Consider the following 13,591-nt stretch of genomic DNA (forward strand, 5'->3'; position numbering starts at 1 on the left):
CTCAGAATTTTATATGGTACATAAGAACAGCCCTGCTGGATCACAACATTAATAAAATAGATACAATGTAAAATAAAATATTAATCAAGTTTTTAAAAACCAGGCTAAAACCACATTTAAAATTACATATCCAAATGTTTCAAATTAAAAGTTACTAAATAAAAAGCTAAAAACTGAAACAACTGAACATCTTTAACAGAACAAGTTAAAGAGTGCTGGTCCCAGTACAGATAACCTGGGGGATCCCACTTTTTCCTTCGCTCCATGTAGAGAACTGTCCATTTATTCCTACCCTCTGTTTCCTGTCCTTCAACCAGTTACCAATCCACTCATGAACCTGCCCCCTTATCCCATGACTGATAAGTTTACTCAAGAGCCTTTGGTGGGCAACTTTGTCAATCTTCTTGGACTCAAGCTTTTTTAAAAACCGTTTTAAAATAACATAAATTGTATTTGAATACATTTTTCAGTTATAATATTAGGCATTTAGTTATATTTTCCAAGTATACTTGAGGTGCATTGGGCTTATACATACATCCTGTTTTTAATGCAGTAAACATATATACCTATATGTTTTCTCCAGCATTCAAATAGCAGTTAGTAAGTAAGTAAATTTGTTGGGCATTCTTCCACATAAATGCCATTGGGGAAACAAAACTATGGTAGCATTAAAATATAAAATTATGGAAGCCGCAGCTCTTGTCAAATGATAAAAACATAAGAACTATAAAATATAAAAACCAAAACCAGTTAATCCACGCAAGGATTAACCTAAGGAAGACCTTAGGTCTATAGAAGCAGGCTTCCATGTTCCCTAGCAAAGATGGGGAACTGTGTGCACTAATGGTTACTGTACATGCAGTGTCCAGCTTGATCCACAGTTGGACAGATGCACTGAATGGTGCTGATCACGTGTTTCAGAAGGGGAGCAGAAGGATGGATTTAGTAATATACTCTCCTCTCCCCAAAAATCAAATATAATTCAGAATATCTTACATTGCAGCCCTGAATAACTGTTCTGTGTAACATAACTGACATAACCTGAAGCTGAATGAGATGTAATTTGGAAACTGGTTTTCTGTACAGATTATTGGTTGCAGGTAGAGAGAAGATTTGAAGGCAACATTAGAAACTTTTCTCAGTGCAATTGTGGAAAATATCTGCTTAGAGGAAGCAGAAAATGTGCCTGCCAGATCATTCTAATTAAATATCAGTATTTCTAGGAATAACATTCTGATGAAAGTATATGGATTATGGATTGCATCAATCATAAATTAAAACCTGCACTAGGGACAAAGAGCCACATTCCAGCAGTCATAAAGCAAATATTTCCTGCTGATTATGTATTGTAATTGCATGCAATTTCAGTAAAAAATAAATTTAACAGCAGATGTGTGTGTGTGTTGGTTTTTTGTCCATAGCTTCATGATTTGAATTCCGAGGACCAACAAACACACAACATTTTGGACCTAGTGAGGACCCGGAATATAAGATCTGTCACTATCATGTGTGTAATTCTATGGTAAGTGAATGTTGAACATGATCCTAGAACACACCCCAATAGCTGCAGTCCAGGAGCACATTTATGAAGACTTGTATGTGGATGGGAAAGCATTTGACATGTAATTCTCCATCTGCAGTTTTCAGTGATACAATTCATGAACAGTTTTGCCATAGTATAGGGTGTTTCTCTAATTCAGATGTTGCCATGCTACATGGGTATACCTATCAACCTAGAAGGTGCCACAGGACTCTTTGTTTGCTACAGCAAAAAAATCCTGCTATTTCCTGGTGTGGCTATATGATCAGCAGCCACACCTGCTATGTCTGTTGACAGACTGTGCTGCTTCATACTGAATGAAATAGTCTTCCCACATATAAAACTAGCATATCAGGGTGAAGGCATTGGGCTGCACCTGTTGGTTTTGCTAATTTGAATGGACAGGGAGACTTGTAGATGAGGCAGCATTCAAATATTCATCCTTTCACCTGCAATTTGAAGTGATACAATCTTGCAACAAGTGAGACTGCTGATCATGTGGGTTAGCGCAGAAAACCATTTCACATCATGTACTGTGCCATGGTGGCAATCTTCTCACGTGGTGGAGAAACAGGTACTCTCCCTTTATAGCACACCTAAAGTAATATCTCAGGCAGGTGCTATACACAGTGGCCCAGTTGTGTTGTGTCCCACCTTGCATATTACCTGAGGGGTGTGTTGGGGGGCAAGTGTCTTCTTCTCTACCACATAAATTGAGTGCCACTCGAGTAAGGCTTGCGTTTGCATTCTGTGTAAATATGTTTAGGACTGGACTATAATGAAAATAGAAACATCAGAGGCTGTTTGGGTTTCTTGCTGCTTGACAACATTTGCTGCCCAATTTTGCCACATGTAAATAAGAAACAGTTCTAGTCCAAAGCAGCACTGTTTTGAGGCCTGTACAAATTTATTAAAACGTAGATCTGTCTTTCAGGATGGTCATTTCCATAGGCTACTTTGGCCTCTCTCTGGACACGCCTAACTTGCATGGAGACATCTATGTCAATTGTTTCCTCTCTGCTGTGATTGAAGTCCCAGCTTATACCATCTCTTGGCTTCTCCTCCAAAATCTGCCCCGGCGGTATTCAATGGCAGCAGTCTTGTTCTTAGGAGGATGTGTGCTTCTCTTTATCCAGTTGGTCCCTTCATGTAAGAACACTTTATTTGATGTGAACTTTTCCCTACTTTTGTAGATCTTCTTCACAGGGACAGCCAGTTTGTGCTCTTGGTGAAAGGACAATAGCAATAACTAATGAACTAAGCAAAGGATAGCACATGTTAGTTGTGGAGGACTATAACCTTTTGGATTCATTACATCTAGAGCCAGATATAATACAGAAAAGGAGCTCACCAAACTGTGACCATGCTATCAGCTGTTCTTATATATTAGTTTCTAGTACACTGACAATTTAAATGGCTATACATCAGTATTCTTATTTTATAACTCTCTGCTGTTTGTCTTAAAATAAATTAGTTTTATAGTAGAAAAAAACCTAATTCATCAGATATATCCAGTGAGGCTATTGCCTACAAAAGCTTATACCACAATAAACTGAGTAGTCTTTAAAAGTGCCACAAGACTCTTCATTATCTTTACTACAGTAGATTAATATGGCTACTCTACAGAAATGTTTTACATAGTGGCTGACATCCAGACTAGCACTGTGCTGGTGCAGCAGAGCCTGACATCCAGACTAAAATTGCACCATCGTTTGAGGGGGAGAGATCTCCCTTTCCCTCTGAAGCTCCCTCTGCCTCCTGAAAATACTTCCCTGATAAAAGAGCAGATAATTGAAAATCTCTCCCCTTGTGCAACAGCACAGTATTCGTCCAGGTGTCAGGCTCTGCTGCCCCAGAGCAGCACTGGATGTCAGCCATTATCTTAGTGGCAGTAAATAAATTATCTTAATGGTGATCCAGTATCCTTCACAATATGGGCTTTGTGCCTGCACAATAGTCCCCGTGGAAGGCTTTCAGGCTCCTCATAGTGCTCTGGTGCTCTGCCCTTCGTTCTCAGAATGCGCTCGGTATCCTTGGTGGCAGAGTGCTTCCAGCTCAGTTCCTTTCCGACCGCCATTGTGGACAGTTCCCTTGGGTTTTTGCTCCTTGTTCTCGGTTCCTGAAAGAAAAATTACAGTTTGATTTCTCGTTCGTTTTTCTGGCCTTGGACTGCTTTTCTGATAACTCTCTTGCTCTGTCCTCATTTTCTCTGATTTCTGACTGGTTTTGACAATTCTTTATTGCCAATGAACTCTAAAAAGACTTCCAAGCACTGTTCAACCTGTCACGGGACTCTCCCCTCTTCCGACAGGCATGACCTGTGTCTACTCTATCTTGGGAAAGACCATAATATACAGACTTCTAAAATTTGTTTGTATTTTTCCAAGCACACTCAAAAAAGTAGAGAATTATGTTTGATGGCGGCTCTGTACGAGCAAGTCCTATGACCGTCGACTCCAATGCTGCAGTCACCAATACCTCTGGCTCCATTGACATCGACCATGTTGAAGCCGAACATTTAAAGGATTCTCAGTCCATGACCTTGACGTCAACTATGATAACAGTTCTGGGGCATTGGAGATTCCAAAGACTCCATCTGCCTCTCCATCCAGGGCAACTCCTCCTCATTGCTCTCCATTGCATCTTCATGTCCAGCCCTGGAAGAAAAGGCTGTACACTTTTCTCTAGCCACCTTCTCACATTATTGCAGATGGCTGGACTACTGGAGCTCTCTTGTAGCCCTAGATCCAGCTTATGTCAGGAGACTAGGCTTATTTAAATATCATATTCATTCACACACACACACACACACACACACACACACACACACACACATATATATGCCCTCACCAGCTGTACCATATGATTATGAGGAGTTCAGGCTCTGGGGGTGGGGAAGAAACCCAAATCCACCACTGCATCACAGAGTTTGTTATCTCAACCTACTGCTGATGCTTCATCCAAATGTCCCCAGGACTTGCCTCCCACACCATTACTACTAGCACAATTGCTCATGCCACAGCCTGTGGAACCGGTTACTTCAGCTTCCCCTATTGAGATAACTAAACCTTCTGCAGGTGCTGCAGGGACCACACCATTAAAAGAATAACCCAGTTCTGATGGCTAGATCTCTTCATTGGATTCAGACACTGAATCAACCCATACTGAGAATCTGTCCAACCTTTCACCAGATGACAATGTGCCAAATAATCCATCAAATTCCCCGACATAAGAGACTAAGTCATATTGGATTCAAGCAGCCAAGATGGCTAAATTCCTTGGCTTCCAACTTAAATCCCCAGCCCAAGATTTAAAGTACCCAGTCTATGCTTTTATGGCCTCCATTTCCACCTCTCAACCTGTGGCCCTTCCTATGCTTCCAGTGCTAATAAATTCAGCCAAGTCAGCATGAGATGCCCCATCAACAGCAACCTTCAAAAGATTGAATAACTTTTATAAAGGTCCAGGAGGATAAATTCCTGTTCAAGCACCCTCCACCAAACTCTTTAGTTGTGGACTGTGCAATGGGCAATAAATCTGGTTGCAAGCATTCCACTCCCACCAATAAGGAAGGTCAGAAGCTGGATTCGATAGGCCGAAAGATCTACTCTTCATTCTCCCTATCGAGGAGGATAAAGATAGCAAACTTTATGGCGTTATGTCCAAATCCCACTCTTCAATTTGGCAGTGCTTTAAGGATGATTTACAGAACACATCTGAACCCATTCAAAATAAGTTCAAGGAACTCCTCTCTAAATCAGTGGACATCACATACCAGAATTTGAGAGCAGCTAAACATCTAATGGAGACAGAATCACGGACCTTAGCCAGTGCTCTCTCCTTAAGGCAACACACTAGGCTGTGTTCCTCTTCTCTCCTACCAGTCTTGGGAGATAAAAGAGAGGGTTTCCTTTTTGATGGGAAAGGTCTGTTTAGCTCCCAAACGGACAAGACAATGGTGTGCATGAAGAAAGCAAGATTTGCAGCTAGAACCTTTACTTCTTCCATCACCTCCAAAATTCTTCCCCCTTCAGAATTCAGACCCATTGTGGACAGTCATAGCATGTAACTTATTCTGCCACAAACAGTTTTGGGCTCCCTAATATGGTGAATGCTATGAGAAAATCTCACATCAGACATCCCATTTCATCCCCCAATCACTACTCTGACTCTTACGACAGACATTTCTCTCAAAGTATGGTCCACACATTGTGCAGGACTTTAGGCACAGGGTCTATGGAACCACCATCAGTCACTCTTTCATATAAACTTTCTAGAACTCTTGGCCGTCTGGCTGGCCCTGATGTTCTTCCTGCCATTACTAAGTGGGAAAATGGTCCAAGTCCTGCTGGACAATACGACCATGATCACATATGTCAACTGCCAGTTGGGCACAGTTTCCAAATCTCTTTGCAACCTGTCCATCCAACTCTGGAACTGGTGCATAAATCATCACATTTACCCATTAGCCCTTCACATCAAGGGCACTGACAATACTTTGGCAGACCATCTCAGCAGAAAAACAGACTTATGCTAATGCAAACAGGAGATCAATGGTGATGTCCTCTTATGTCTCTTCCGTCAGTGGGGCACTCCTCAAGTGGACCTGTTCGCAGCCAACTCTCTGTGCCCTCTCTTCTGCTCAAGAGTGGCAGTAGGGAAGGGGTCTCTGGGGGATGCCTTACAGATCCCCTGGAACATGCATCTATTCTCCTTTTCCCACCCTTCCCTCTCCTACCATGTGTTGTGAGCAGACTCTTACAGCAAAAGACAAATTGCATAATACACTATGGTGACCAAGACGGCCATGGTTCCCCACTCCTCTTATGACTGCCCAAAGGTTGCCATCACTGCCTTCACCAGTGTCTGAACCTCCTCTTGCAGAACAGAGGCAAGGTCCTTCATCACAGCCTCCAAACATTGAACTTGACATCCTGGAGGGTGAGCTTTCAGACCAGATTTTGCTCCATGAGAGGAAAGCTTCCACCAGACATAACTACTCCTGTAAATGAAGAAGGTTTGTGGACTATGAGAAGTATAAAGGCTTTGAACCATCTACTGCCACCGTACGCCAAGTCCTTCTTTATCTGACCTCCTTGAAGAACTCAGGTCTTCCTAATTCATCCATCAAGCTCCATATATCAGCCCAGTCTGCAGTACACACAGGTTTGGGACACTAAGACCTTGTTTTACCACCCTGACAGGTTTCTCAAAGGGCTGAACAATCTCTGTCCACCAGTTTAAAAAGTCAATTGAACCTTCCACTCTTATGGAGGTTCCTTTTTGAACCATTATCTACAGACTCTCTAAAATTTCTCTCTTTAAAGACATATTTCCTTATTGTGATTACCACTGCTAGGGGAGTAAGTGAACTGGTGGCCCTAAGAGCTGACATTCCTTTTACTGTGTTGTTTCCAAATAAAAGTTGCTGTGTGGACTGATCCGGCTTTCCTACCTAAAGTTGTCTCTGACTTCCATATTAACCAAGGCATTATCCTCCCTACATTCTTCATGAACTCTGTCGCCCCCTGGAGCTCTCTCTCATTCCCTGGATGTTTGGAGAGCACTCCTTTTCTACCTGGACAGGACCAAGGTCTTTATAAAATCCAACAGTCTCTTTGTTGCCTTTGAAAGTTTGTTGCCTTTGAAAAGGCCAGCCTATCTCCTGACAAAGATTTTCAGCATGGCTGGTCCAACTGATCTCCACTAGTTATGACAAACAAGGAGGTGCCCCCCTGGCTGTATTAAAATCCATTCCACCAGGGCTATGGCCACCTCTGCTGTTCACTTGTCTGGTATTGGTTTCTCTGAAATTTGGAAAGCTGCCACCTGGTCTTCCAACTTACCTTTGGATAAACATTATGCCTTAGACATCCAGTCTGCGGACAGGCTGGCTTTGGGCACATCATGCTAAAGAAAGAGCTCTAACATACATCTTCTACTCTGCTCCTTTTTTGAGAGCTCGCTAATTGCCCATATTGTGAAGGATACCGGATCACCATTAAGATAAATAAGTTGCCCACTTGTAACTTTTGGTCTTTTGGTGACCCAGTATCATTCACAACACACACCCAGCTTCTCCACTCTTTGGATGTACCTACCTTCCTCGTGTTAATTTCTTTGAGAAATCCTTCTTCCAGGTCAGTTCCTGAATGGCTACAGTAACCTCTGCCACCAAGGTTACCAAGCGCACGAAGGGCGGGGCACCAGAGCACTGTGAGGAGCTTGAAATGCACAAGACTATTGCACAGGCGCAATGCCCAAGTTGTAAACACTACTGGATCACCAAAAATATCAAAAGGTACAGGTGAGTAACTTTTTTTTAATTGACTTGGTAGCAGCTGTACTGATGCATAGCTTGACTCTCACTTGTAGACCTCACTATTTTGTCCATTTCCCTGGTGATGATTGGCAAGTTTGGAATCACATCCTCCTTCTCAATGGTTTATGTCTACACTGCTGAGCTCTACCCAACAGTTGTGAGGAATATGGGAGTTGGTGCCAGTTCAATGGCTTCCAGATTTGGCAGCATCCTCTCACCTTACTTTGTATACCTTGGTAAGTTATCAGCTATCTTATTATCTGCCAGTCCAGTGCCAGTGGCCTGCTTTCAAGGCTACAATTAACTCTTGCTTTTACTAAAGCCATTTTTGGGTACATTGGTTCTCATTACAGCCAAGATGTCCCATCTTTTCCATTTCAAGGGATGATCAATAATGGCTGATAAGTTGTCGTTCAGGGAAGTGTGTCTGGCATCACTGATCTTCATGTATGAATTCACATATTAGGGAACCCCCTAGAGTGCTTCCAAGCAACCCCAGAAAGAACACAGTTTGAAAACCATTGTGTATGTAATGGACATCTATATGCTATTTCCAAAAGTGCTGTTTGGGACTTAAGGAGTGAGAACCAGAGTGCCTGCAGGCAGGTGGGAGATAATGGCAGAGTTGGGATGGCCCACTGATATGTTGGTGTTCAAACAATCTGAAGAAAATAATTATAGGGGCCAACATCTTCCTGTACTGTCCCAATGTTAGTTAATGGCATGGAATATCTGTGAGCTCAAGCAGGTGGGTAGAGCTAATGGAACTCTGTGGTGAGTGGGAAGGAGGGCTTGAACAAAAAGAGTGGGAAATGTATTAGGGGGTGCACAAATCATGATTTGGAACACATCCCCACCTCCTTTAAAACGGAGGAGAGCAGGTGCATACTGGCTCCTCTGCTGGTCACCACCACTTCCCGAATTGGTAGTGCTCTTCCCAGCTGTTTTCGTGCACCAGCAGCATTCTCCCCCAGCCGCCCTTGTGTGATGCCAGCACACACATGGCCTCTGCATATGCACAGCGGCTGCATTGAGGAAAGGCAGCTGCGGGAGAGCACTGCCAACATGCAGAAATAGCTGGGAGGAGCGCCGCTGATTCAGGAAGTGGGAGCGAGCGATGGAGGAGACAGGTATGCACCTGCTCTCCTCCGTTTTAAAGGGGTCGGGGATGTGTTCTGAATTGCGTGTTGAATTGTGATTTGTGCAGAACCTGTTTGGCATTCTATTCTTAGAACGCCGAACAGGTTCAGAACCCCCGCATTCAAACAGGTTTGAATGTGGGGGCTGGGGTGGCTTTAAGGATGGAGGAGGGTGCATTCCCCCCCCCCACACACACACCACGCTTCCCCCACCAGTGCTCTGTGTATAAATAGTCTGGCAGGGCGGCAGCGTACCTCCGTGCTGCACGTTTTATCACTGACCAGATGTGACTGGAAGTGCCGTGCACGTGTTGCACAACATGTGCGTGCCCATGACACACGCATGTGTGCATGTAACTTCCGGTCAGTGAAACCATGGGGCGGCAAGGAGGTATGCTGCTACCCCGCTGGACTATATATACACAGAGTACCAGAGGGATAAGTTGCGGGGGGAGTAAGTGTACCCTCCCCCATCCTTAAAGCCACCCCCGCTCCACCATCGGCTCGAAAGGAGCCGGTTCCGTGCACATTCCTAGTGCAGATCCCTAAAACGTATCCGCTTGAAGAACAATCACTAGCTCTTCTGCTTCTCAGCAGGAACAATGCATACAACTGTTTTGTTTTCTCACCAGCCATTTCACAGCTTTGTTTTTCTAGGGAGGAAAGAGCTGGGGCTGAGCACCTCCCTCCCAAAGCACCCAGAAAACATAAAAAATAAATGTTGCGTATTAAGTAAGACCGAGGTTAGACCAGGCACTGTTGTCTTTGTTGCCAACTTTCATTTATTCCATCATGTTCACTCAGGTAATACTTGCACATCAGAACATTTTAGTCTCATTCAGATATTATAAGATCACCCCGCTGCAGCCACGTACAATGAGAAGAAAGAGGAAGTCCCGCCTCTGACATGTCACTCAGTAGCGTGCCTGTCACACGTACAGTGGGGCTTGTCTTAAGGGAAGGGCCAAAAGATGGATCCAGTCTTCCATTCATGGAATCGCCCACCAACACACTTTCAACTCTTCCCTCTTCAGACAAGCCCCACTGTAAGCATGAGCAGCGGGACGCACTGCTGATTGACAAACCAGGGGTGAGACTTCCTCTGTATACTGCTACAGAAGAGCGATTTTATAATGTCTGAATGAGGCTTTTGTTGCATGTCTATTCTTGTAACTACCCAAGTCTATATAACGTATCTTGTCATTAAGTATTCGTTACAACTACTGTCCTCTTTGCTTTCTACTAGGTGCCTATGATAGATTTCTTCCATACATTTTAATGGGAAGCTTGACAGTGCTAACAGGAATCCTGACCCTGTTTCTTCCAGAAAGCTATGGCACACCTCTTCCAGATACCATTGAGCAGATGCTTAGGGTTAAAGGGTAAGGCTGAAGAGTTTGTTGCAAAGTGAAAAATAAATAGGTTGCTAGCCAATGTGGATTTTATTGTAAAAATGTTCAGTTGATCAATCTTTATTGATACTTTCACAGACCCACAAATAACTCAATTCAGGTCGGGGAAAGGTAATTAAACACATAATACAGTAGCACAATTTCTGACAATGTCCACCTATACAGAGTAAATTCAAGCCTCTTTTTTATTATGCAGGGGCTAATGTTTGTTGCCAGATTTTACTAGTAATCAAACAAAACTCGGTGACAATTCAAGAGGTCTAACCTTTCTGGTTAGATAGTAAGAGATTCGAATGGCCTGAGAAATTGGTTAAAAGTGGGGAAATATAACGATGGTGGAAATCCATGTATAACTCCCAATGCAGTAAAACATGAGCTGTAGTTTCAATCATGCCTAATGTGCAAGGCAGAGTCTTTGTTGCAAAAATGTTGGTAACCTGTAAAAATAGGGAAGAAATTAGTATGAAATGGTGTAGTATATCTAAAATTTTTGCTGTTCAAATATTATTGGCAAAATGAAGAAAACTGGATGAGAAGTACTATAACTGGGGGCTTGAATACTAAAACTGGAGGCATGAAAGGCTTGATTTCTGAGGAACAATGAGAAGATACACAGGCTAGATAAACAGGCATGGGTCATCTTGACTGTGGCTTCATAGGTGTGACAAAAGTCAGTTTGACTTGGCATCTAGATATTAGCAGTTCATGTTGAATGAAGCAGTCGCCATTTACTTACTTGGTTTTGGAGATGGAAACATACCACAGCAGTTGGGCAGGTTTTTCTAATAATTTACATTTCCCTCCCTTTTCATTTATTTACAGAATCAAATACAGATATACATCCAAAAGCAAAAGAAGGTCAAAAGATGAAGAAGAAAATTCAGTAATTCTTAAAACAACATCTTTCTGATTAAACTAAATTGGATGTTTTATGATGGACTGAAAGAGACCCAAACATTTCCTTTCATTTTCTTCCAGAAAGGACTAATGGATACACATTGTCCTAGGATTATGAACTTATTTATTAAATACTTATTTCAATACATTCATTTTTGTGAATGTAGATACTGTATATCCCACTGTGGGATCTCCGCCAGTACCTGTATAACTTGCATGGAACAATATCAGGGGAAGAAAGTATGTTTGCCTTTAGGAGTGTTGACAAGCACTCTTCTTGTAAAATCAATGGTTTTTTAAACGACAATTGAAGATTCAGTTGATGGAGTGACTTTACTACTAGGTGCATGTTGGCAAAAAGTGTATGGGAGTTTAAATACTGTCACTTGTCACCATCTAGTTTGGGATTTAGCTTCTCTTTGCTCAGAAGAGTTTAAGCTTGAAATGATATGGAACATCAACAGTAGCAGATGTTGATAAATACTGTACTAGTGATTTTACATAATACATTTCAGAAGAAGCTGAGGCTGATTTTTTTAAAAATCAACATTTGACATCAAAATGTAGGAAAGGAGAGAGAGTGCAGAACCATGGCAGTCTAACTTTGTTTGCAAAGTACTTTACTTATCTGAGATGTAGTTTTAAGCAATAACCACTAGGTGCAGTTGTTTACATCTGCGAATGGATTTTGGCTATTATAGGCCTATATTTATTTTTTAAAATAATAAAATTAGGTTACATCTTTCACTCCGTTTTAATATTCTATAATTCCCCACCAAATTGCCTCTAACTCTGAAAGGCCATGAAAACATATCCCCCCACCCACATTCAAAACCCACCCCACTCAAAACCCTTTAGTCTTTCCCTCTGCCTCAAATGTCTTCAGTTACATACCAGGTATGTCATTCAGTTACTTTACAACACAGAGCTTGTTCTGTTAACTATATGTGTTGATCCAGTGCCTTCAGTTGATAGCACTTGCCTAAACTGCTGTCGTTGATTAAACTCTGAGTACATTTATTTTAAATGAGTATCATGAAATTATAAAAATAAGTCTCATGCCTAAGCAATTGTGTCAAATTCGCTAAGAACCGTTGCCCACAAATAGTGGGAACTATCTTGATTGAATTTATTACCTTTTTGTTTAAACCAGAACTCTAATTTGCACATTTAATTACATTATGACAGAGCTGAAAATTATTTCTGGGATCCATAATGTAGTATGTTTTAAACAGTTTAATAAAAATAAAGTAACAATTTTTGTTATATTTTTGTTTTAATTATTTGTTAGCCACTTTGGAGGTTTTTATGACAAAAAGAAAATATATAAATATCTGAAATAAATACATTTTTGTATAACCTGAGTTGCTAGAGAGCCCTTTCTTTCTGTCATCACAGCTGTGTGCAGGCATTCGCAGACTCCTGATCTCATGTAAAAAGTGTGTCGTATAAGCCTAGCACTCCTTTGGACTGCAAGTGCTTCAAGATTCATTTGATCCCTAAGGAAGTGTACTAGAGAGGTCATACATGAGGTCAACCACATAATGATGGCAGTGATATGTGCAGAATTTCACAGATGGCACCAGTCCAGCAAGCACTTATACTGTTGGTGGAAAGGTGAGCTATAAATATTTCAAATAAATATGAGTGGAACTTCTAAATCCAGTTACAGGAAAACATGTTCTTGTCCCAGCCAGCGCAGCTCTCTATCACACATGTCTTATGGGGAGGGGTGCATTATTTGCGCTAGTAAAGGAAACCTATTGCATGCTTGCCAAATGACATCACTGGCAGGCATGTCACAAGCCCGTTTTATTCATCTGCCCTATTTTGAATGCTTCGCTGTTCCTATCCTCTTTTTTTTTTTTTTTTTGCTTCAGAGTCCACCTGCCCTTTCTTCAGCATGTCTCCCATGTAGTGGGGAGGTTCATGTGACCATTCAAAAGGTGGGGTAGAATGTGAGCTACTCAGATTTGCATGATCATCCAAACTCACTCATTTCCCTCCAACTCAAGGGGCTAAAGCAGGGCTTTCCAGCTTTTGTACCCAGGTTTTTACCAAAGGTGGATAAGAGAAGAGGCCTCCTACCCAGCTCAACAAAGCATGTGAACCAGCATGCCTCTCCTACTTGGGCTACTGGCATGTTCCATGCCCACATCTAATACTGTGGCCATTGTCAAAGGGCACTCCAGCCTCCAAAGCACACTCCACATTCCCGAAGCCAGATGAGATTGGCACACCTTGTTCACTTGCTCTTTACAGGGGGGTTAACAATGTTATC

General features: G+C 42.1%; 1 protein-coding gene across 1 annotated transcript in view; it reads left to right on the top strand.

The window, feature by feature from the left end:
• The window catches only part of LOC128347100 (organic cation/carnitine transporter 2-like), a 53,977-nt gene extending 41,303 nt beyond the window's left edge, over positions 1 to 12,674 (top strand). The window contains exons 6-10 of the mRNA XM_053301216.1: positions 1,422 to 1,522; positions 2,475 to 2,689; positions 7,916 to 8,098; positions 10,248 to 10,383; positions 11,236 to 12,674. Coding sequence (XP_053157191.1) covers positions 1,422 to 1,522; positions 2,475 to 2,689; positions 7,916 to 8,098; positions 10,248 to 10,383; positions 11,236 to 11,323 — 723 coding nt within the window. The 3' untranslated portion in view covers positions 11,324 to 12,674. The remainder of the gene's footprint in view (positions 1 to 1,421; positions 1,523 to 2,474; positions 2,690 to 7,915; positions 8,099 to 10,247; positions 10,384 to 11,235) is intronic.
• The last annotated feature ends 917 nt before the right edge of the window (positions 12,675 to 13,591 follow it).

The sequence above is a fragment of the Hemicordylus capensis genome, chromosome 2 (assembly GCF_027244095.1).
Source record: "Hemicordylus capensis ecotype Gifberg chromosome 2, rHemCap1.1.pri, whole genome shotgun sequence".
Classification (NCBI taxonomy): domain Eukaryota; kingdom Metazoa; phylum Chordata; class Lepidosauria; order Squamata; family Cordylidae; genus Hemicordylus; species Hemicordylus capensis.